The 25,781-nt window shown below is 46.0% G+C and overlaps 1 protein-coding gene and 1 long non-coding RNA gene across 2 annotated transcripts in view; one reads left to right on the top strand and one right to left on the bottom strand.

The window, feature by feature from the left end:
- The window catches only part of LOC118374546 (protein Niban 2-like), a 49,598-nt gene that overhangs the window by 13,200 nt on the left and 10,617 nt on the right, over positions 1 to 25,781 (top strand). The window contains exons 2-13 of the mRNA XM_035760977.2: positions 545 to 675; positions 1,915 to 2,043; positions 2,273 to 2,378; positions 4,507 to 4,674; positions 14,543 to 14,658; positions 15,305 to 15,409; positions 16,104 to 16,266; positions 17,395 to 17,582; positions 17,837 to 17,992; positions 18,822 to 18,935; positions 19,209 to 19,316; positions 20,014 to 20,125. Coding sequence (XP_035616870.1) covers positions 545 to 675; positions 1,915 to 2,043; positions 2,273 to 2,378; positions 4,507 to 4,674; positions 14,543 to 14,658; positions 15,305 to 15,409; positions 16,104 to 16,266; positions 17,395 to 17,582; positions 17,837 to 17,992; positions 18,822 to 18,935; positions 19,209 to 19,316; positions 20,014 to 20,125 — 1,596 coding nt within the window. The remainder of the gene's footprint in view (positions 1 to 544; positions 676 to 1,914; positions 2,044 to 2,272; positions 2,379 to 4,506; positions 4,675 to 14,542; positions 14,659 to 15,304; positions 15,410 to 16,103; positions 16,267 to 17,394; positions 17,583 to 17,836; positions 17,993 to 18,821; positions 18,936 to 19,208; positions 19,317 to 20,013; positions 20,126 to 25,781) is intronic.
- LOC127911733 (uncharacterized) lies at positions 20,382 to 21,174 on the bottom strand. The gene is made up of 3 exons (XR_008079129.1): positions 21,106 to 21,174; positions 20,491 to 20,859; positions 20,382 to 20,456 (listed from the first exon to the last, which is right to left on the bottom strand). It is a non-coding gene; the product is annotated as an uncharacterized LOC127911733 (long non-coding RNA).

Here is a 25,781-nt window from a genome sequence, read left to right as displayed (position 1 = left end):
ATGGCCCGTAGTCACACTAACAGAGTGCTAAACTAGTTTGTTGAAGGTCCAGGGGTGTAACTTTGAAGTCGGGCCTTTTCAGTTTCACAAACGGGTTGATAGTGGGCTAGGTTTGTTTCCATGCCAACTCCATTTGGTAAAATATTGAAATGCTGAACTGAAGGCTAACTCTGTAATGCAAACACTGCCGTGTGGACATTCTGATAAAGGACACAAAGGACCACGTGAAATGTGGTAATTATTTCTTTCCACTGTGCTAAGCGTAGTAAATAGTGATCGAGGTAACCAGAAAAAGGCGACCCTTTGCATTCAGACGGTTACTTAACACGCGAATGAAGAATACACTAACTAATACATCACTATCACAGGGAATGTCGTCATACAACGTTAGATTTGCAACACCTCGGCTCGGGTCTGTTCGGGGATGTAGCATTACAGAACATTTCGATAGAAGTGTTATGAATAGAGCTGACATGACTTCATATCTTCAACACTGAGTGTTTCACGTCCCCTAATATAGCCTTGTCCTTCCTTCCTCCCGCAGCCAGAACAGGCGAGGTGATTGGAGAGTTTAGCCGTCTGTATGAGCAACAGTATGCAGTGGCCCTTTTCAACAAGGTCCGCTTTGACATCGAGGGAGGAGGTGGGCCCCAGCCACAGCTACTGCACCGCAAGGTAAGTAACTTTCTCCCCCACTCCTCTTGTCCTCTACTCTGTTTCTGCCCTGATAAGATGACAGAATAACACCTGAAGTTCTGACATTTGGAACACTTTGCCCACATTATGTTGAAACTGAAGAAACTCGCCTCGCTATATCAATATCAGTTTGTTCTGAAGATTGAAGTGTGTTCAGATATAATAGTAGCTACAGCATGAGAAGTCCTTGCCACTCCCACTTAAGCCAGAGGAGTAAACAGTAGTTTAGAGTTCTGTGCTAGGCTACAGAGAGAATCATTCAAGGAGCATTGAGATATTTCCATCTCTGTGTAACAGATGAAGTTACCATGGTGTGATGCCACTGTCCCTGAGGTATCAAGTCAACCGTGCTACGAATGGAGGGAGCAACAATCCAGCTTGTGACTTCTTGAGCCACTGCCACATGTGGCTACAGGGCGTCACTGCAGAGGACCCTAGGGCTCGATTTAAATCCGTAGCGCTGAAGATCTGCTTTGTAGCATGATGGACATTTTAAAGGCAATGTTCCCGCCTTAGCAGAGACTGCATTCACAGTAAACGTTGTCATGTCGGCTCAATTAGACATGACCTTTTACATTTCAACCGCTCTATAAAGGCGATTTGCACATGGACCACTGTAAACTGCAATTGAACCACAATAATATTTGCCTACCGTGTGTAGTGCCCAGCGGTCCCGGGTTGTCAGCTCGAATGTTGTCGTAAAAAAGGTTTTCAACATAAGCGCTATGGTTTGAATCGAGCCCCTAGTATAACTCTTTCATTAGGTTTCTCCTGAGGGTCCAGTGTTAAGCCTGTTGCCCTGTTTTTAAAGGCCCGTAACACTCTCGTAAAGAGAAACAGTTAGCTACATTCTGTCTGGCGTTACAGCTGCACTGACAATGCTAACTACATGAGGCTGTGTAAGAGATTGCAGTTTTATTGTCAGTGAGGTTTTTGAGGAATGTCGGCTGTTTTCCTGAGAACAACAATGCTGTCTTGATGGGCAAAGTATTGGATAAATTAATAACACTACTGTGTCTAGACTACATTTGAGACATCAGACAGTAGTACCACATGGCAATGTAGTAAGTATACCTGATGTTTCAAGAGGAACTCCAAGGCTTTAAATAGTAGGCCAGTCCTTGGTCCATGAAGATGGACCAGTCCATCAAAGAGGTGATGTCCCTAGATGCCAGTCATCAGAAGGTATTTACAGACTCCCCTGTCCGGCCCACTCAGGTTCCTCTGGAGAATAGATCCATCTTCTCTGGAGCTCTGTTCCAGTTTCTGGAGGAGAACAATAAATGGAGAAACCACTTCATCTTCGTTCCTGACTCCTACACTATCAACTACTATGACAACAAAGCGGTAAGGGAAGACTTCATTCAAATGCCCCCATTATGATGGTGCGCTTGTCAGTATTAGTGAATTGGCTAATAAAATGTGTCAATCCCTGTAATATACATGGAATTCTAGATGTGTATTATATCTGCAAGGCTCATTCTCATAAATGTCATATTGTCAACAAGTTTAGTATATTTGGGGATAAAGATGCAGTAGAGCATTACATCTGCCTTGTCCTTGTGTTCCCCGTCAGTCTCACGAGAGAGGGCTTCACCCCAAAGGACACATCAACTGTGCTGGGTACAAAGTGCTGACTTCAATGGATCAATACCTGGAGCTGCTCAACAACAGCCTGCCTGGTGAGAACATGTTGGGACTGAGAACCAGGGAAGGGGGTGGGGGTGATGCACATGTTGGGACTGAGAACCAGGGAAGGGGTGGGGGTGAGGCACATGTTGGGACTGAGAACCAGGGAAGGGGGTGGGGGTGAGGCACATGTTGGGACTGAGAACCAGGGAAGGGGTGGGGGTGAGGCACATGTTGGGACTGAGAACCAGGGAAGGGGGTGGGGGTGAGGCACATGTTGGGACTGAGAACCAGGGAAGGGGGGGGTGGGGGTGAGGCACATGTTGGGACTGAGAACCAGGGAAGGGGGTGGGGGTGAGGCACATGTTGGGACTGAGAACCAGGGAAGGGGGTGGGGGTGAGGCACATGTTGGGACTGAGAACCAGGGAAGGGGGTGGGGTGAGGCACATGTTGGGACTGAGAACCAGGGAAGGGGGTGGGGTGAGGCACATGTTGGGACTGAGAACCAGGGAAGGGGGTGGGGGTGAGGCACATGTTGGGACTGAGAACCAGGGAAGGGGGTGGGGGTGAGGCACATGTTGGGACTGAGAACCAGGGAAGGGGGTGGGGGTGAGGCACATGTTGGGACTGAGAACCAGGGAAGGGGGTGGGGGTGAGGCACATGTTGGGACTGGGGGTGAGGCACATGTTGGGACTGAGAACCAGGGAAGGGGGTGGGGGTGAGGCAGGGGAAGGGGGTGGGGGTGAGGCACATGTTGGGACTGAGAACCATGAGGCACATGTTGGGACTGAGAACCAGGGAAGGGGGTGGGGGGGGTGATGCACATGTTGGGACTGAGAACCAGGGAAGGGGTGGGGTGAGGCACATGTTGGGACTGAGAACCAGGGAAGGGGGTGGGGTGAGGCACATGTTGGGACTGAGAACCAGGGAAGGGGGGGTGAGGCACATGTTGGGACTGAGAACCAGGGAAGGGGGTGGGGGTGAGGCACATGTTGGGACTGGGGGTGGGGGTGAGGCACATGTTGGGACTGAGAACCAGGGAAGGGGGTGGGGTGAGGCACATGTTGGGACTGAGAACCAGGGAAGGGGGGGGGTGGGGGGGACTGAGAGGCACATGTTGGGACTGAGAACCAGGGAAGGGGGTGGGGGTGAGGCACATGTTGGGACTGAGAACCAGGGAAGGGGTGGGGGTGAGGCACATGTTGGGACTGAGAACCAGGGAAGGGGTGGGGGTGAGGCACATGTTGGGACTGAGAACCAGGGAAGGGGTGGGGGTGAGGCACATGTTGGGACTGAGAACCAGGGAAGGGGGGTGGGGGTGAGGCACATGTTGGGACTGAGAACCAGGGAAGGGGGTGGGGGTGAGGCACATGTTGGGACTGAGAACCAGGGAAGGGGGTGGGGGTGAGGCACATGTTGGGACTGAGAACCAGGGAAGGGGGTGGGGGTGAGGCACATGTTGGGACTGAGAACCAGGGGAGGGGGTGGGGTGAGGCACATGTTGGGACTGAGAACCAGGGAAGGGGTGGGGTGAGGCACATGTTGGGACTGAGAACCAGGGGTGGGGGTGAGGCACATGTTATGCAGGTTAACTTTTACTGTCATGAATCTTGCCCTGGCACCAAAACTGAGCGATTTCTGCCAGATGGGTCAGCTGATAAGTCAAAATTGCCTGTCGTGAAAACAAACATTAGCTTTTTGGTCTTAATTTAGGATTATGCATTAGGGTTAGCAGTGTGGTTAGGGTTGACATCAGAGTTCAAGGCTGTGCCAGCTAGTGAACACGGCAGAGCTGCCTCCAGGGCAAGATTCAGTACCATAAATTCCAACCTACATATGTTAAGACTCCTCCCACAAATGCCATATGTCAGCATTTTAAAGAGGAACGGAGACCTCGTATTGCACTTATGAACGGCTCGCTGTTATTTGATGTAATGTGGGCATGTTCCTGTTTCCGAAGGGCTGTTTTTGTGCTACTGGATGGTTCACAACATGTGCAGAAAGGGTCACTTCCTGGCTGGTGCAGGACTGTTTGATGCAGTGTTGTATAGACTGTAAATTATTGTCTGAATATTTGGTGTATTGTGAAGGATTGTCAACACAACTTCACCATATCAAAATTCCTGTTTACATGTGAATGTATTTGTTGCATAAAGGTTATTGTGATGGTGTGTTTCAGGTGTAAAGGCTAAAGTGGGTAACTCTCCCTTCCTGAAGTGTGCCACCCAGTTCCCCCTGATCCTGTGGCACCCGTACGCCCGCCACTACTACTTCTGTGTGGTGACTGAGAAAGAGCAGCAGAAGTGGCATGCAGTCTTTCAGGACTGTGTAAGACATGCCAATGATGGTGCGTATCCCTGTCAAACCAACACAAACATTCCATCCCAGACTCACTGTATTACCCGTCGAGATCATCCTGTCCTTCATTCTGGGGTCCATTACATTCTGGGGTCCATTACATTCTGGGGTCCATTACATTCTGGGGTCCATTACATTCTGGGGTCCATTTCATTCTGGGGTCCATTACATTCTGGGGTCCATTTCATTCTGGGGTCCATTTCATTCTGGGGTCCATTTCATTCTGTGGTCTATTTCATTCTGTGGTCTATTTCATTCTGGGGTTGTGCGCATGTTGAAACACAAGTGTCCAGTTTTATGGTTCTGCGGAATGCTTGAAGGTTCTGCGGCATGCTTGAAGGAACTTAATTGCAGTGTTCAAACAGTGAGTGACCGAAGTGTCTAGATGAATTGGTTCCCAGCCTTGGTCCCCAGGTGTTATGGTGAGGCAGTTATTGAGTAATACATGAAGGCAAGAGCACACTTCTCTAGAATCAATGACCTCAAGAGTTTTGATATGTATAGCAAAGTTGTTGATTTAGAGCCCCATTTAACAGTAGTGCATTGCTACTAGCGGTAGCATAATGACATGTTAGCTGTTCCCATATACTTCCAGTCATTGAGCCAACGACTAATCATTTAAGTGCCTTGACAGAAACCTATTAAAATATTGTATTTATTTATTGCAGCGGTGGGCCACCACTGCTTAATGAATATAGGTGAAACACTGGCTCAAGTATTTGAAAGATTTCAAATAGCATTTGAATCCAGGTCTGCCCACTAATATCAGACTAGATATAACTCAAACAGGAAGAGAGATTTGAGCAGGGGAGTGGAGTGTAGCAGTGAAGTATACACTGAACTGACTTCTGATGAAGTGATTATTATGTCTGAACCCAGGAATTATGGCTTCCAGCTGACCACCACATAGCCAAACCCAGACTGTGTTGTCCTCCCACCATCCTCACTGTCTCTTGATGTGTCCCATCATGTTTCTCATGCAACAGCCTCTCTGCAGAAATGTAGATTGGTCAACAGTGATAGAAGTGTCACCTGTCTCCATACAGGTCTGTGTCAATCAAAAAGCCTAGTAGGTTTACAATCCAGTACATTATGATCAAATGGGGAAATGACTGTTAACAATCCTCCTAGGGACTTACTGATAGTGTTTTGAATTAGGCCACCCACGTTGGCTCTGTAGAGCTGCACAGCAACTATGCTGGCAGAGACTGACGTATAGCTACATCGTTTATACATAGTTCTATGGTTTTGGCTTAATTTCCTCTACAGCATGTGTCAAACTCATTCCATTGTGTGTCTGTGTGTTTACGCTCCTCCCTTGTACTTCATTGTTGAATTAAGGTCACTGGTTAGTAAGGAACTCCCCTCACCTGGTTGTCTGGGTCTTAATTGAAAGGAAAAAACAAAAACCCTCCATGGAAAGAGTTTGACACCCCTGATCTACAGTATAATAAGCAGCCACAGCACTTGAGCATTGACATCTGTAGTAACATCCAGTTAGTTATAATGTCCAAGCAGACAGAAACTCTGGTGAATGTTGCATTGGAATAGCTTGTGTCCCAGTCTGTTTGTGCTATCATACCAACTCCCTGTCATGGTTTGGTTTGACAATGACCGCACCAACAGATCTGGGACCAGGCTAGTCATTGGACAGATTTGGATTCTGGGATAGACTATGTCCCCATAGCGACAGGGAAGACAGTCTCTGAGAGGGAGTAGCTACCTGCCACGCTGTTTACTTTCCTCCGTATTTGCGAGCTTACGTAAAACCATATGCCATGCACATGATTCAATATGTTTTAGAACTGGCCTCATGTAAACTTGGGTCCAACAGTTTCATCATTGACAGGAAGGAAATTAAATCTGCTGTATCTGTCTGCACAGGGCCTGTGTTGTTTGGTTATTGTGTGCAGACCAATGTTTTACTTTAATTGCAGTGTGTCATGTTTTTATATACATGTATTATGAGTAGACCAGGAATACTTTTGGAGGTTTATTTATTTTTAGCAGGGTGAATGTGAGGACAGTGTTTTGGGACGAGATCTATGCTCCCTGAACTAAGAAAAAAGACCTGTACTGTACTCACTCCGTTCTCTTTAGCCTCTACGTGGCCACCAGAGTTATCTTTCATTGAGGAATAAATCCGATTAGAAAAGAAACAGTCATGTTTGTAGGGAATCCCAATAATGACAGCTGCCTCTTGTCTGCTCAAAGATTAATTTACCAGATTTTCTCTAAGACCCGGGGGTCTTCCTTCATGCCCTCTCCCTCTCAACATAAAACATGAGGCCAAATCATGCTAAATTCCCTACAGACACTTTCTTGTTATGTCAGAAAACAAACTGTCCTCTAACTCCCAGATACTGTCAGCAGTACTTAGCATGTCTAGTATACAACAGTAGATGACTCAATTAAGTCACAAAATGACTCTAATTAAACCATCAGATTGTGGACCAGGAGTGCTTAGTCAGGCAATCCATCCCTGTGCTCGTTTTGTTATTTAACCTTTTTAATTAACTAGGCAAGTCGGTTAAGAACAAGTTGTTATTGACAAAGACGGACTACCCCAACCAAACCTGGACAACGCTGGGCCAACTGTGCACCGCCCTATGGGACTTCCAATCATGGACAGATGTGATACAGCCTGGATTCGTACCAGGGACTGTAGATGCACTGAGATGCAGTGTCTTAGACCTCTGCACCACTCGGGAGCCCTGTTACTACACAGCTGATTCAAATGATCAAAGCTTGATGGTTAGGTGTTTTTATTATTTTGAGTAAGCTGTGTAGTGCTATAGCAAAACCCATATAGTGTACCCCTTGGGGTCCTGAGGACCAAGTTTGGGGAAACCCTGGTTTAGGGTTTGACTATCCATTTACGTTTCAGTCGTTTTAAAGATTAGCACTTCAAGTACTGTGATCTCTTTATTAGGGTTGCAAAAGGAGGGTATATTACTATAAATTTTTTAAGTTTACCTGAACTACCAGAGGTATCTTTCAAGGGATGTGTATAATCCATCACAAAACATCTAGTGGCCCTTTTGGGTACTTCAGATTCTAACAGGTGTCTGTAATGATCCTGGTCCTCTGGTAAAATAGATTTTAGAATAGATTTTAGAATTAAACATGTAACGACAAATCTGTAAAACATGATCCTAAATATAAACCCACTTAGTGCATACAATTTGGTGTTTTAATATGAGGCTTTCAGCATGAAATATCCTTACATGTTTTTAAACACTTACACAAAAAAAATATTTTTGGTGTCAAACTGGTGGCAGTTTTGGAAAAAAGTAAATGGTTGGAAAAGTTGCAGAGGAAATGAGATTATGCTTTTATAATGCTATTTTCTGGAACTGTATGGTCTTTGTACTAAACTCCTGGACATATGGACATATTTTTGAAGTTATTCAAGTATAAATGACCAAAGTTTTGATACATTTTCCAAAATTACTGAAGATTCTGGTAACTTTGGTAAATTACCAGTAGTTTTTCACCTCTACTCCTTATAACCGTAGGTAGCCTAGTGGTTAGAGCATTGGGCCAGTAACTGAAACTTTGCTGGATCGAATCATCCTTGAGCTGACAAGGTACAAATCTGTCGTTCTGCCCCTGAACAGGCAGTTAACCCACTGTTCCTAGGCCGTCATTGTAAATAAGAATTTGTTCTTAACTGACTTGCCTAGTAAAATAAAGGTTAAACTATTTTATTTTGAATTGCCTTATGACCCAAGGCACAGACCAGCCTATACACAGCACATCACTAAATGTATACAATTTGTAGAAGCTCCAGTCTGATCCACCATCATAAAGAGGTGACCACAATGCTATGGAACCAGTCTGTAGCATGTACATGCACATCCCATATGTCAGGGGTTCTCAATCCTCTCGTCGGGAACCCCAAGCCGTTCCATGCATTTGAACTATTCCAGAGCTAGCACACCTGATTTCAACTTATCGTCAAGTCCTTGACGAGGGGAATCATATTAGATACAACAAACATGTGAAACGCCTGGGGTCCATTGCCAAATGGCACCCTATTCCCTATATAGTACCAAAGTAGTCCCTGGTCAAATGTATTACACTATATAGTGAATAGGCTTCCATTTGGGATGCACACCAAGTGTTCATGGAGCCAGGCCCTGAGTGGACAGATAATGTGTCGTTCTGCTGGCAGCATAGCTTCGTGTTTAGATTGCAGGCTCAGTAAACTCTGGTATGTGGTGGCAATTCATTTCCTTGGCAGGTTTTGGCCTTTCTAGGGAGTTTTTCCTAGCCAACGTGCTTCTACACCTGCATTGCTTGCTGTTTGGGGTTTTAGGCTGGGTTTCTGTACAGCACTTTGAGATATCAGCTGATGTGCGAAGGGCTATATAAATACATTTTTGATTTGGGCCGCCCCTCTCTGGTTCAATGATATTATAATTGTTTACCGTTATCACTTTCCTTTAACAGCAGTGGATTTGTCATTCATGCTAAAAAAGCTTATTTGAATCGGAAAGACCCGTACGTACACATGTCTGCTCTGAAGCTGGTCCCTCTGACTAAGAATCAGTCTGAAAAGAAATAGCCTGACCAGCTCCTGATAAGGACATATCTAACATGCCCCAGCTGTGGCCCAGGCTTGGGTAGTGTGTGTAGCAGTGTTCATTTTGGCACTTTTTATTATTTTGTCTAAAATATTAAGTCATAGTCATGTTGTAATTTGAATAATGACTTGATCCAGTTACAAAGTGAGCCATTTTAGTCAACCAAATACCCTTTAATGTTAGTCACATCACATTTGTATTGCCTCAGTAACCTATAGTAAACAAATCACTTACTTCCATGTGCAGTAACATATATATATATATATATATATAGCCTTGTCCTACCAAAATGTTTTTCCTATTCTCTTCATAATAGCAGAAATATGACATGTATAAAAGTATGTGTTGCAGCGACGTCATTGTTATCAGACACTGCAGCCACAATGGTGTCCAAAGTAGAACTGGAGCTATTGACTTTCGCCCAGTGATGTAGTCAAGTCACTAAACCTAGAGCCCCAAGTCCCCTGTGCTCGAGTCGCAAGACGCTATGGCTAAAGTCTGAGTCCCAGTGCTCCAGTCCTGATCCAGGAGCTCACGTCCCAGTGCTCCAGTCCTGATCCAGGAGCTCACGTCCCAGTGCTCCAGTCCTGATCCAGGAGCTCACGTCCCAGTGCTCCAGTCCTGATCCAGGAGCTCACGTCCCAGTGCTCCAGTCCTGATCCAGGAGCTCACGTCCCAGTGCTCCAGTCCTGATCCAGGAGCTCACGTCCCAGTGCTCCAGTCCTGATCCAGGAGCTCGAGTCCCAGTGCTCCAGTCCTGATCCAGGAGCTCACGTCCCAGTGCTCCAGTCCCAGTGCTCCAGTCCTGATCCAGGAGCTCACGTCCCAGTGCTCCAGTCCTGATCCAGGAGCTCACGTCCCAGTGCTCCAGTCCTGATCCAGGAGCTCACGTCCCAGTGCTCCAGTCCTGATCCAGGAGCTCGCGTCCCAGTGCTCCAGTCCTGATCCAGGAGCTCGAGTCCCAGTGCTCCAGTCCTGATCCAGGAGCTCGAGTCCCAGTGCTCCAGTCCTGATCCAGGAGCTCGAGTCCCAGTGCTCCAGTCCTGATCCAGGAGCTCGAGTCCCAGTGCTCCAGTCCTGATCCAGGAGCTAACATTAGCAGCAAAACATTAGCAGCAAAAAAAAATACTTTAAGAAATATTTATTTGAGGTTCAGTTCACAAAATATAATTTGAAAGTATGTCTGTCAATAGAATAAATGTGTCAAAGAATGTAGACGTTAATAAATAAGTTTCTATAGATTCCAAATCTTATAATGGAGGAGTGCCAAGATGGCTGTGCGGGGTTTCCCTGTCAGTCATCATGGTTTACAGTGCCTTCGGATAGTATTCAGACCCCTTGACTTTTTCCACATTTTGTTACGTTACAGCCTTATTCAAAAATTATATAAAATAGTATTTTCTCATCAATCTACATACAATACCCCATAATAATAAAGCAAAAATAGTTTTGTGGAAATATTTGTACTTTTATTACAAATTTAAAAAACTGATCATGTTTAATAATAATAATAATAATAATATATGCCATTTAGCAGACGCTTTTATCCAAAGCGACTTACAGTCATGTGTGCATACATTCTACGTATGGGTGGTCCCGGGGATCGTTTACATAACTATTCAGACCCTTTACCCAGTACTTTGTTGAAGCACCTTCTGGCAGCATCTATTCTTCTTGGTTATGATGCTACAAGCTTGGCACACCTGTATTTGGGGAGTTCTTTCCAGTTCTTCTCTGCAGAGCCTCTGTCACGTTGGATGGGGAGCGTCTCTGCACAGCTATTTTCAGGTCTCTCCAGAGATGTTCGATCGGGCTCTGACTGGGCCACTCAAGGACGTTCAGAGACTTGTCCCAAAACTACTCTATTTAGTCATCTTTTTGCTGTTTTGGGGGCCCTTGAAATCCCTCCAATTTCTCCTGAGGCAGTGCCAAAATAAATGGCCTGGCCCCACCGTTAATCTCACTCACTCACAGAGAGAGGGAAGGGGGGGTCTGGGCCTGTGCACTTCCTGCCTGTAGCCATGTGCTCTGGTAGATTTCCCAGGCCTCTCACACAGCCCTACCCTGCCCTGCACACATTCACTTCCTGCCTTTGTCATAGCTGGAGTCCACACACACAGCAATTACACAGAATCGCATTGAGTTAATTTCTAAATTCTCCCATTTTTACCACAACACAGGGTAGCTCTCTAGGGGCCTCCTGTTGAGTTGTTTGGATGGAGAGCCTGTACATGCAATTCTAAATCTTCATTCCAAACACAGCTGGATGCGTTCATTATTACTTCATTTTGACGCTTTCAGCAGAGGTGGAGATAATCTAAGCAGGGGGAGCAGGTGGTGTGATTGAACTCTATCCATTAGGGGGAGCAGGTGGTGTGATTGAACTCTCTCCATTAGGGGGAGCAGGTGGTGTGATTGAACTCTCTCCATTAGGGGGAGCAGAGGTGTGATTGAACTCTCTCCATTAGGGGGAGCAGGTGGTGTGATTGAACTCTATCCATTAGGGGGAGCAGAGGTGTGATTGAACTCTCTCCATTAGGGGGAGCAGGTGGTGTGATTGAACTCTCTCCATTAGGGGGAGCAGGTGGTGTGATTGAACTCTATCCATTAGGGGGAGCAGGTGGTGTGATTGAACTCTCTCCATTAGGGGGAGCAGGTGGTGTGATTGAACTCTATCCATTAGGGGGAGCAGGTGGTGTGATTGAACTCTCTCCATTAGGGGGAGCAGGTGGTGTGATTGAACTCTATCCATTAGGGGGAGCGGGTGGTGTGATTGAACTCTATCCATTAGGGGTGGTGTGAGAACTCTATCCATTAGGGAGGGTGGTGTGATTGAACTCTATCCATTAGGGGGAGCAGAGGTGTGATTGAACTCTCTCCATTAGGGGGAGCAGGTGGTGTGATTGAACTCTATCCATTAGGGGGAGCAGGTGGTGTGATTGAACTCTCTCCATTAGGGGGAGCAGGTGGTGTGATTGAACTCTATCCATTAGGGGAGCGGGTGGTGTGATTGAACTCTATCCATTAGGGGGAGCGGGTGGTGTGATTGAACTCTATCCATTAGGGGGAGCGGGTGGTGTGATTGAACTCTATCCTATCCATTAGGGGGAGCGGGTGGTGTGATTGAACTCTATCCATTAGGGGGAGCGGGTGGTGTGATTGAACTCTATCCATTAGGGGGAGCGGGTGGTGTGATTGAACTCTATCCATTAGGGGGAGCGGGTGGTGTGATTGAACTCTATCCATTAGGGGGAGCGGGTGGTGTGATTGAACTCTATCCATTAGGGGGAGCGGGTGGTGTGATTGAACTCTATCCATTAGGGGGAGCGGGTGGTGTGATTGAACTCTATCCATTAGGGGGAGCGGGTGGTGTGATTGAACTCTATCCATTAGGGGGAGCGGGTGGTGTGATTTGAACTCTATCCATTAGGGGGAGCGGGTGGTGTGATTTGAACTCTATCCATTAGGGGGAGCGGGTGGTGTGATTGAACTCTATCCATTAGGGGGAGCGGGTGGTGTGATTGAACTCTATCCATTAGGGGGAGCGGGTGGTGTGATTGAACTCTATCCATTAGGGGGAGCGGGTGGTGTGATTGAACTCTATCCATTAGGGGAGCGGGTGGTGTGATTGAACTCTATCCATTAGGGGGAGCGGGTGGTGTGATTGAACTCTATCCATTAGGGGGAGCGGGTGGTGTGATTGAACTCTATCCATTAGGGGGAGCGGGTGGTGTGATTGAACTCTATCCATTAGGGGGAGCGGGTGGTGTGATTCTGCCTCAAGAGACGCTTTCACCATAACTGATGGTGGAAAGGAAACATTACCTTGCCAAACACATGTCAAATCAGTTTATTTGTTGTCTACACAGATTTGCAGGTGTTATGACAGATGCAGCAAAATGCTTATGTTACCATCTCCAACCGTGCAATAGAATGAGCTATGTGTTTTCAGACCCTTTGACTTTAACAGTTTGTTCCATTACAGCCTTGTTCTAAAATGGATGAAATTGCCCCCCCCCTCAATCTACACACAACACCCCCATGTTTTTTTAGAAATGTTTGCAAATGTATTAAAAGTAAACATCACATTTACATTAGTATTCAGACCTTTACTCGGTACTTTGTTGAAGCACCTTTTTGGCAGTTATTACAGCCTTAAGTCTTCTTGGGTATGATGCTACAAGCCTGGCACACCTGTATTTGGGGAGTTTCTCCCATTCTTCTCTGCAGATGCTCTCAAGCTCTGTCAGGTTGATGCACAGCTGTTTTCAGGTCTCTCCAGAGATGTTTGATTGGGTTGAAGTCCGGGCTCTGTCTGGGCCACTCAAGGACATTCAGAGACTCGTCCTGAAGCCACTCCTGTATTGTCTTGGCTGTATGCTTAGGGTTGTTGTCCTGTTGGAAGGTGAACCTGTAGCAAAGGTTCTGAATACTTATGTAAATAAGGTATTTATTTTTAGCAAAAAAATCAATACCGGTTTTTGATTTGTCATAGGGTGGTGTGTGTAGATTTGATGGGGGGGGGGTCAATACATTTTAGAATAAGACTATAACATTACAAAATGTGGAAAAAGTCAAGACGTTTGAATATGTTCCAAATTTGCAGTGTATACAGAGTGAACTGTATATAAACAGAATGAGGTGACCAGCCTTCAGACTACATACGGTACATGCCGGCTAGTCATGGCTCTTCAACAGTCTGATGGCCTGGTGACAGAAGCTGTTTCACAATCATTAAGCCATTATGGGGTGTAGCTACTTCAGTATTCGGAAATGATTGGGCGATTTTTAGGGAAGACAAAAGTTCTTACTTCCTTTTAAAATGGTTACTGTGGATTCTCCCTGGGTTGCCATGGCAATGCTATGATAACTAAAAGCAAGGCTACTCCCTGCTGCCACTAGAGGTTGACCTGTTCTGTGTGTGTGTGTGTGGTCACTCTGCAATCTCACTGTATTAGACTGTTTCCTTTTAAGGAATAGCCTCCTACTCCGCTGTCCAGATTAAGAATGTGACCCTTGGTCTACATACACTTCTCTTTCTGGGCAAAGTGCAAAACACTAGGAATGGAGCTCCTTTTTCAAGCATGTTTTAGCCACAAAAATATTTTAAAGGATTTTATATGTATGTACTTTGTAGAAAGTGTAACCAATATTTTTGGAGATTGTTGTGATAGTACAAGTTCAATGTGAATTTAGAAAGTATTAAAATCAACCCTTACTATGTTTCTCGTCCACTAACAACACTGTTCCTCTGTGGTTATCCCATAGGTTTATCAGAGGAGAGCCAGGTGCAGACTCCGGCCTTCACAGACGCAGTGAGGCTCTACCGCCAAGCCCACGGGCAGTATGGCACCTGGGAGATGATGTGTGGGATCCCCTCACAGGTCAGCATGCCACAACGAATGACAGTGTGTCACATGTGCTGGTCTGATCTTTGTGTCTCATTGGTGGTGTTATAGGGCGCTATGAATGAAATCCACTGTTTGGTTATAGTGCGAACACACACACACACAGTGACACCACTCTCTGCCCTGTCTCCCATTCTGCTGTCCAACAGAGGGTCAGGGCAAAGTGAGTTCATGTCTACAGGATTGTGTCACCAGGGCAGGGGCCATAGTGACATCAACTCGCAGCTGGACTGTGCATCTCTAATGATATGCTATTCCCTATGTAGTGTGCTATGGGCCTTGGTCAAAAGTGGTGCACTGTATAGGATACCATTTGGGATTCATCCCTGTATGCTTCCTGTTGCTGTTCACTCTGGGGTTGCTGAGTCATACTTATGGTTATTTTGCTGACCAGGCCAGGGCTCTGACTGTAGGTCACACAAATTGTGGAGGGTGCATAGCGGAGCAACCAGATTCAGGTGAATAAGACTATGGATTTCGTATCACTATGGAAAAATGGCTGTTGGGTCTCCATACAAATACTTTTGGACAGCTGAAGCAAGCTTCAAGGACATGGTCCTTTCTAATTGTCATCTGAAACACATGAATCCACCTCTGTATGTGTTGTGTATCTCTCCTGTAGATTCTGGCCAACCTGGTGATGGAGACTCTTCTCCCTGAGCTCAGGGATCTGATCTCCCCTCGACTCAAAGGCAAAATGCATGACAGGCAGAGGAACTGGATGCTAGTAAGTCCCATCTCTCACCCAACAGTCCAAGTACACCTTTATATATTATACCAAGCAAGCGGGGAAATATCTTACCCCTTAGCTTCTGTGGTTCCTGTTTTGACATGAGTCCCTGTGTTCCCCTGCTATGTACCTGATGGGTGGGCTTTACGCCAACTGTAACGTCGTTCTTCGTTTGTAGGAAGAGAATCGGACCGAAATGCAGCGTGGTGGTTACTCATGACTTTAATGGAAAAAGCGACACATGAAATAACTACACAAATACAAAACATCAAACGGAACGTGAAACCTAATTACAGCCTATCTGGTGAAACTACACAGAGACAGGAACAATCACCCACGAAGTACACAGTGGAACCCCGGCTACCTAAATACGGTTCCCAATCAGAGACAACAAGAATCACCTGACTCTGATTGAGAAACGCCTCAGGCAGCCAAGCCTATACAACACGCCTACTCAGCCGCGATCCCAAATACTACAAACCCCAATACAAAAATACAATAACCCCATGTCACACCCTGGCCTGAACAAATAATTAAAGAAAACACAAAATACTAAGACCAAGGCGTGACACCAACATCTTCAACCTGTTTGTGTATCTTTTCAAAAGGGCTGGGATCAAGGCAGAAGATGAATTTCTTTTGACTGCAAGGAAAATGGTTCAATAAAGTATTCTTCTGTGTCCCCATGCAGGTCTGTGACGCGGTGTATGGTCTGGTGGTGAGGCAGGCCCAGGCCCAGTACGAGGCTGTGGTGCAAAGCTGTGAGGCCCGACGCTCTCCTCTAGAGGCCTCCATACGCACAGACATGGACCAGATCATCACCTCCAAGGAGCACGTCGCCAACAAAATCAAAGGTGAGCCCTCGGTGACCTCTGCTGTTAGTTCTGTGGACGACTCTTTGTCCCCTTTTGGACGACTTTGTCCCCTTTTCATTGTCCTATCTCTATCAAAATAAAGAAATATCACACAAATATATTTAAGAGGATGAGCCCTCCACAGAAGAATGAAGTTGACCCTAGTCCTAGAAACTGACCCAAGGTCAGTTTTTCCAACCACCTCGTGTGACGTTTTTACAATTATTCCTGCACAATAACACTGGTTACCAGTAATTTACAATACAGGAATTTTCTTTTCATGCTACCCACAACCCCACCCAACTTCTCATCTATCTTCTCAGCCACAACCCCCCACCCCCCCACCCAGACATCTCTTCCCTAGGGCTGGGAGAAGAGCAGACACAATTTTGCAAACATTTATAAACAAATAATAACACAGACATACAGTGAAATTACAATACAATTATATGCATATGAAAAAACAATTAAGTCATGCATTTTGTTGGACTAAACTCATCTGACGTCTCTGCCCAATAAGGCCAACTTGGAACAGTAACTGGTCAATCCCAGTAGCTTCAGTGCACAGTGGATCATAGTCCTCCATGTCTGGTCTGCATGTTTACCTGTGAGTCCACAGGGATTTACCAACAGATTGACAGGTGATGTTCACAGCCATATATGGCTTTATTCAATCCGTAACGCGGAAAAGTTCAGCGTGATTTGAAAATGAAAGGCATAATGTTTTCGCATTAGCGGAGACTGCATTCCCTTTAAGCGCTGCATATGTCATCTCAATCAGAAAATACCTTTACATTTCAAGCGTGCAATCTGTATAGCAGCGACGCAGATTCAGTAGAGCCCCCCTTTGACAGGTTAATGTTGTGTGACAGCATGTGTCCATTCAGTGTAACGCAGGAAGACCAGCAGCATTCCACAGTTATGAGGGTGACTAAGCCTTACCATTACAGTCTGACAAACCTGCTGTCAGAGCGATGGCTCTGGTCATGGACGGGAGCTGAATTCCTTCGGCTGACTCGTATCTTAAGAAAAGCACGTGTGTCACAGTAGAACTTCTGCCAGTTTCTAAAGTTATCTAGCCTTTCCCACTCTTTGACATTCTCTCTCTACTCTGTCACCCCATCACAGCGGTGGTGCTGCCCAAGGCAGAGAAACTGCTGACGGTTAGTATCCAGCCCTACATCAGCTCTATCCTGGAGGCCCTGATGGAGCCCACCAGCCGAGGCTTCTCTCAGGTCAGAGACGTCTTCTTCAGAGAGCTGGTGGACTTGAGCAAGAACACACTGAACGACGCCACCAAGGAGAAAGTGGGAGAGGTGAGAGGGCTCAGCTTCTGATTATAAGCCTAGTGAAATTGTATCTCAGGTTTGCGGCTTACACTATAGGTTTCCATAGAACAATGTAGTGATTTTACATTTGTAATTGTATTTGGGATACAGACATGTGTAAAATGAATGACTAGTTGTATCGGTCTATCCTTTTGGCATATTGTGTGTTCTGTGGGGACTATAGTAAGTATACTAGGTCAATGCCCAGTCTCTCTTCGTCTTTTTATTCCCCCCATCCTCAGCACATGGACAAGATCTCTATGCTGGCGTTCCACCCGGTGAAGATGCAGAGCTGCTATGAGAAAGTAGAGGACCTGAGTCTGGATGGCCTGCAGCAGAGGTTCGATGTCTCCAGCCCCTCTGTGTTTGTCCAGAGAGCACAGATTCTCATGAGAGAGGTAAAACTACTCCTACACATTATGAGGCCTTGTCCCAGCCAGAATGGTCCATAGGGTAGTAGGTGAGCTCGTGTTTTTGTAATGTGGGGCAGCTCCATGTACAAGTACACCACCTGGACAGGATACTCGTCTGTCTTCCTACACCATTATTACATGCTGCAAAACGTGACAAGGCGTCTTACTGCTGATAGGTTTTCAATGAGCTGATAGTTAGAGCTATCACACACAGGATGTTGCAACTAGTCCTCAGAATATGGTACATTCTGGTCAGCGAGTGGTGGGGCTTTGGTTGGCTGGCTGGTCTCTATTGACAGGCTGTAAGTTTAGGGAAAGTGATTCTGGAGCCATGTATTCACCTCCCAGCGTGTCCCCCATTGTGAAACACGTAGTCTGCCCTCTTTGTAGGGGCCATAAGCTGCTGGGAGTCAGACTTCTCAAGTAAAAAAATGGAGTGTTTAACTTTGCTTTGCATCCAATATTCTGTATATAATTCAGATGTACAGTAGCTCAAATCTTCTGTCAGTGTTCGGAGCTCTTTGTGTAGAATGAAAGGAGGGGTTGTATTGGACCGTATTCCACTAGTATACAGTAGAAAGATTTTTATATTCTGTCACGCTACACTTATGAAGGAATTGTTGGGAAGATAGTGCCCCCTTGTGGTGAATATTTGAAAATGTATGGGCATTTTCTCGGCTAGATTTTTGGAAATTCTGCAAGTATCTTGTGTGAATGTTGCTGTTATGTTTACTATATATATTTTGAAATATCTTATCCAACTTGCCACTAAGCTATTCCCTATTCTATTCTAAACAAACGTTTGTCTGTGCAGCAAATGGACGATGCCGTATACACGTTTGAGCAGATCCTCCACCAAAGTCTGGAGGACCAGGGACCAGAGGGGCTCTGTAAGAACATCCAACGCTGCCAGGACCGGGTCATCAAAGTAAGACGGGAAAGGGTTGGCCCTGCTGCCCGCCATGGCACAGTGCTGGGCAGAGGAAGGGTGGGGAAATAGGATTGATACTGCACACATTTTCTCATTTTCCTGTTGTATAGAAAATCCTACTATAGGAAACCAAGAGGGGATTTTGTTTATTTGTTTGTTTGACGTTTTAGCTCTGAGGTCTTTCTCAGTGATGCACTATATACTCTTATGGTGATTCCCCAACCTCTTCTGACTTTCGTTTCCCTCATTTCTGTCCCCCTCTCTCCTCAGAAATTTGACTATGACAGCAGCACAGTCCGGAAGAGGTTCTTCAGAGAGGCTCTTCTTCAGATCTTCATCCCTTACATGCTGAAGCAGCTCACTCCCTCTTTATCCCCTGTAAGTCTATCAGCTATATACCGGCTGTTGGAACACTGTTCACCTTCTAGTTTGACAGTGTGACCAGACAGACACTGTTGGGTGAAATTCATACATTATGAGTGTGTTTGTAAATTCACTCTGGAGTGCTAGAGTGCACTCTGGGTGTTCGTAAATTCAGAGTGTTGTCAGATTGTCCGTTAGTAGATTCATAGCGTTTTTCTCTCGGAGAGCACACTGGACGCTCTGGCCGAGGAGTAGGGTGGATCCGAGCGTTCTGACCTCACAACAGCAGTCAATCACCCAAGCTAACTGGCTAAAGGTAGCTAGCTACTTCCAAACACAGATGTGAACACCTCACTCTGACCATTTGACTTGCCCTAGCAGAGCTGGTTAGGCTGTTTTCATGTTATCTAGCGTGTTGGTAACTGTGCTGCTGGCAACAATTAAACATATATTTTTTTACTGACACTGGTCATATTCAATGGGTGCTGCACATTCGTAAAATCATCAGTTATTCTGCGCTCTGGCACACAGGAGAGAGGGCTCTGAAATGAGTGAATTTACGAATGCACCCAATGTACTGTGTGAAACTGACCTTACACTTCATTGCAATGGCATTCTTTGTCATTCATTGTGATAAGTTATTCTCTCTTTGCATGTCTCTCCTGAGTGAGTGATTCCTTTGGGTTCTAATACTTTTTCCTCTGGTGGCCAGGAGCTGCCTCGTTTCCAGGAGCTGATCTTCGAGGACTTTTCTCGTTTCATCCTGGTGGAGAACATCTTTGAGGAGGTGGTGTTGCACTCGGTCATGAAGGACATCATGATGGGTGAGTCTCGCAGCTTAAACAGTGGCTGGTGTCCTTAATGGCACGTTATTCCCTTTGTAGTGCATCACTATGGGCCCTGGTCAATAGTAGGAAAAGGCTATTTGGGACTCAGACGTATCCTTCTCTTATTAAACACGAAAACAAGGTTTTAATTGAGAAGCAGGCATTGGTCTGAATTCACATGAGCACCACACTGCCGACTTGACCTATGCTCTACCATGGTTTACCACCACACTGCCTACTTGACCTATATGCTCTACCATGGTTTACCACCACACTGCCTACTTGACCTATGCTCTACCATGGTTTACCACCACACTGCCTACTTGACCTATGCTCTACCATGGTTTACCACCACACTTGACCTATGCTCTACCATGGTTTACCACCACACTGCCTACTTGACCTATGCTCTACCATGGTTTACCACCACACTGCCTACTTGACCTATGCTCTACCATGGTTTACCACCACACTGCCTACTTGACCTATGCTCTACCATGGTTTACCACCACACTGCCTACTTGACCTATGCTCTACCATGGTTTACCACCACACTGCCTACTTGACCTATGCTCTACCATGGTTTACCACCACACTGCCTACTTGACCTATGCTCTACCATGGTTTACCACCACACTGCCTACTTGACCTATGCTCTACCATGGTTTACCACCACACTGCCTACTTGACCTATGCTCTACCATGGTTTACCACCACACTGCCTACTTGACCTATGCTCTACCAAGGTTTACCACCACACTGCCTACTTGACCTATGCTCTACCAAGGTTTACCACCACACTGCCTACTTGACCTATGCTCTACCAAGGTTTACCACCACACTGCCTACTTGACCTATGCTCTACCAAGGTTTACCACCACACTGCCGACTTGACCTATGCTCTACCAAGGTTTACCACCACACTGCCGACTTGACCTATGCTCTACCAAGGTTTACCACCACACTGCCTACTTGACCTATGCTCTACCATGGTTTACCACCACACTGCCTACTTGACCTATGCTCTACCAAGGTTTACCACCACACTGCCGACTTGACCTATGCTCTACCATGGTTTACCACCACACTGCCTACTTGACCTATGCTCTACCAAGGTTTTCCAGCACACTGCCTACTTGACCTATCAATAACCCTTATGCAACACCAATATGAATAACTGAGAGCAAAGACAAAAAAACAACCAACATATGTCAGCAATTGAACGTGTACTTTAGTGCAATATTCATAGTGACATTTTAGTGCAACAGTGAATCAATTTACCTTTTTTCCCAAAAACATTTCAGTCATTTTGATTTGTCTTTTTCGTCAACTTTTCTTTTCTTCCTAGAGTCTGTTGTACTGCTTCTCCTCACCCCTTAGTGACTTGTCTTTTCTTCCTAGAGTCTGTTGTACTGCTTCTCCTCACCCCTTAGTGACTTTTGTATTTTTCTTTTATTGGCTTTTACAATCCTTATACCATGGACAGTAGAAAAGGATACATCTTGAAGCACTCTATGTGCAGTGGTACTTTGCATTTCTCACATGCATAGGTAGTGCGTTTGTCCCAATGACGACATCTGTGGAACCGGTGCATCGTGTTGATTGGCCAGTGAGAAGCTTTGTCATATCTTGCCTGATCTTCAACAGTAGCAGCCAGTAGAGATCTCCTTTTGTGGCTCAGCGGTTTCCTGCCAAACGTTTTCATAAGAGACTGTGCCACTATCCGTGAGAAGGTGAGCAGGTCGATGGTCCCTCCCATAACGTCTCTGTAAAAGAAATGTCTGTTTACAAGTGCACTGTTGAGAGACCATGCAAAGATGGGCCACCACCACTTCTTAGACCTGATGGAGATATGGTATCTTGAAACCTGTAGGCCGTTAAGTCAACACTTCCCATGTGCTCATTATATCAGTTGATGCATTTTGGTTGTGGGACTTTGTAAAAGGCATGTCGCTCCTTGTTCCATCTCTTGACAGAGATCTCATTGTATTTCTCCTCCATGTTTGTTGCCACTGTGACAATGCTATTGTCTTTTCAACGGACCAGCAACTTGCCTCCTTGGGTCATAACCTCAGAGGCTCTCCGGGGTAACTTCATGATGTCCTTCTGTGGCTTGAATGGGACATCAGACGATTTTGCCTCATTGTTCCAGAGCTCCCATATCCTCTCTTTGTCATTTCATCGAGGAGTGCAAGCGAAGTGAAGATGTTGTCATGAAGGAACATGCAACCTTGAGGCACCTGAGATTGCTCTGCAAGACCGAGAACGACACTGGGTCGCTGACCCAACCCAGTCTCAGGGAGGAGAGTGTGGGATCCACCATATGGCTCCATGTGATACATGTAACCACTGGATGAGACAAGGCTCCATAGCTTGCAACCAAAACGGATTGGTTTACCTCTAATTAATTGCTTATAGCCATGTCGGCCATAGTATCGGATCATGCTCTCATCAACTGACAGCCATTCCTGAAATGGCATGACTTTGTATGACTGACTGAGCTCGGAGAAGATGGACCAAACCTTTAAAAAAAATGGGTCATCAGTGATCTTTGTTGTCAACCACATGAACGGAGGCAATTATTTAATCAAAGCCATTTCTCTGCATTGCATCTGAAATGCTTTCATTGTGTACATCACTGTCAAGTGACCATTACATGTGACTTCTTGGAACAGAGCTGTACACAGATGTGATAAGGATCCCATAGCTTTTACAAGAAGTCCATCGAGGACGTCGTCCCCACAGTGACTGTATGTACATACCCCAACCAGAAGCCATGGATTACAGGCAACATTCGCACTGAGCTAAAGGGTAGAGCTGCCACTTTCAAGGTACGGGACTCTAACCCGGAAGCTTACAAGAAATCCTGCTATGCCCTTTGACGAACCATCAAACAGGCAAGCGTCAATACAGGACTAAGATTGAATCATACTACACCGACTCCGACGCTCGTCTTATGTGGCAGGGCTTGCAAACTATTACAGACTACAAAGGGAAGCACAGCCGCGAGCTGCCCAGTGACACAAGCCTACCAGACGCGCTAAATCACTTCTGCGCTCGCTTCGAGGCAAGCAACACTGAGGCATGCCTGAGAGCATCAGCTGTCCCAGACGACTGTGTGATCACGCTCTCCGTAGCCGATGTAAGACCTTTAAACAACATACACAAGGCTGAGAGCCATATGGATTACCAGAACGTGTACTCCGAGCATGTGCTGACCAACTGGCATGTGTCTTCACTGACATTTTCAACATGTCCCTGATTTGAGTCTTTAACACCAACATGTTTCATGCAGACCACCATAGTCCCTGTGCCCAAGAACACTAAGGCAACCAGCCTAAATGACTACAGACCCGTAGCACTTATGTTTGTAGCCATGAAGTGCTTTAAAAGGTTGGTAATGGCTCACATCAACACCATTATCCCAGAAACCCTAGACCCACACCAATTTGCATACCGCCCAAACAGATCCACAGATGATGCCATCTCCATTGCACTCCACACTGCCCTTTCACACCTGGACAAAAGGAACACTTATGTGAGGATGCTATTCATTGACGATAGCTCAGCGTTCAACACCATAGTACCCTCAAAGCTCATCACTAAGCTAAGGCTCAGAGGACTACCCTCACCGACCCTAGGTGGTGAGGGTAGGTAGCAACAAATCTGCCACACTGATCCTCAACACTGGAGCTCCCCAGGGGTGCGTGCTCAGTCCCCTCCTGTACTCCCTGTTCACCCATGACTGCATGGCCAGGAACGACTCCAACACCATCAAGTTTGCAGATGACACAACAGTGGTAGGCCTGATCACCAACAATGACGAGACCGCCTATAGGGAGGAGGTCTGAGACCTGGCTGGGTGGTGCCAGAATTACAACCTATCCCTCAACGTAACCAAGACTAAGGAGAGGATTGTAGACTACAGGAAAAGGAGGACCAAGCACGCCCCCATTCTCATCGACGGGGCTGTAGTGGAGCAGGTTGAGAGCTTCAAGTTCCTTGGTGTCCACATCACCAACAAACTACAATGGTTCAAACACACCAAGACAGTTGTGAAGAGGGCACGACAAAGCCTATTCCCCCTCAGGAATCTAAAAAGATTTGGCATGGGTTCTGAGATCCTCAAAAGGTTCGACAGCTGCAACATCGAGATCATCCTGACTGGTTGCATCACTGCCTGGTACGGCAATTGCTCGGCCTCTGACCACAAGGCACTACAGAGGGTAGTGCGTACGGCCCAGTACATCACTGGGGTTAAGCTGCCTGCCATCCAGGACCTCTACACCAGGCGGTGTCAGATGAAGGCACTAAAAATTGTCAGACCCCAGCCACCCCAGTCATAGATTGTTCTCTCTACTACCGCATGGCAAGCGGTACCAGAGTGCCAAGTCTAGGACAAAAAGGCCTCTCAACAGTTTTATCCCCAAGCCATAAGACTCCTGAACAGGTAATTAAATGGCTACCCGGACTATTTGCATTGTGTGCCCCCCCAACCCCTCTTTTTACACTGCTGCTACTCTCTGTTTATCATATATGCATAGTCACTTTAACTATACATTCATGTACATACTACCTCAATTAGCCCGGTTAGCTGGTTGGTCGGGCTATCTGCATTGTGTCCTACCACCCGCCAACCCCTTTTTTACGCTACTGCTACTCTCTGTTCATCATATATGCATAGTCACATATCTACATGTACATACTACCTCAATCAGCCTGACGAACCAGTGTCTGTATGTAGCCTCGCTACTGTACGGTTTTATTTCTTTACTTATTGTCCACCTAATATATTTTTTGCACTATTGGTTAGAGCCTGTAAGTAAGCATTTCACTGTAAGGTCTACACCTGTTGTATTCGGTGCACGTGACAAATAAACTTTGACTTGAGCACATCCATACAGTTGCTTGTCCTTGGTCTGGGTGGAGTAGAGGTTGGACATGTCAATGGTGATCTCTCTTAGGGTGGGTGGATACATTAGTAGGAAAACATCCATTGGGTTGAGGGCAGCTTTGTTTGACACATTCTGCAGCATTGGGGCTGTATACTATGTGTTCTGGAATCACAGCATTGGGGCTGTATACTATGTGTTCTGGAATCACAGCATTGGGGCTGTATACTATGTGTTCTGGAATCACAGCATTGGGGCTGTATACTATGTGTTCTGGAATCACAGCATTGGGGCTGTATACTATGTGTTCTGGAATCACAGCATTGGGGTTGTATACTATGTGTTCTGGAATCACAGCATTGGGGCTGTATACTATGTGTTCTGGAATCACAGCATTGGGGTTGTATACTATGTGTTCTGGAATCACAGCATTGGGGTGTTCTGGAATCACAGCATTGGGGCTGTATACTATGTGTTCTGGAATCACAGCATTGGGGCTGTATACTATGTGTTCTGGAATCACAGCATTGGGGCTGTATACTATGTGTTCTGGAATCACAGCATTGGGGCTGTATACTATGTGTTCTGGAATCACAGCATTGGGGCTGTATACTATGTGTTCTGGAATCACAGCATTGGGGCTGTATACTATGTGTTCTGGAATCACAGCATTGGGGCTGTATACTATGTGTTCTGGAATCACAGCATTGGGGCTGTATACTATGTGTTCTGGAATCACAGCATTGGGGCTGTATACTATG

Source organism: Oncorhynchus keta, chromosome 25 (assembly GCF_023373465.1).
Source record: "Oncorhynchus keta strain PuntledgeMale-10-30-2019 chromosome 25, Oket_V2, whole genome shotgun sequence".
Classification (NCBI taxonomy): Eukaryota; Metazoa; Chordata; class Actinopteri; order Salmoniformes; family Salmonidae; genus Oncorhynchus; species Oncorhynchus keta.
The sequence above is the reverse complement of the archived record's forward strand: the minus strand, read 5'-3'. Positions and strand labels throughout refer to the sequence as shown.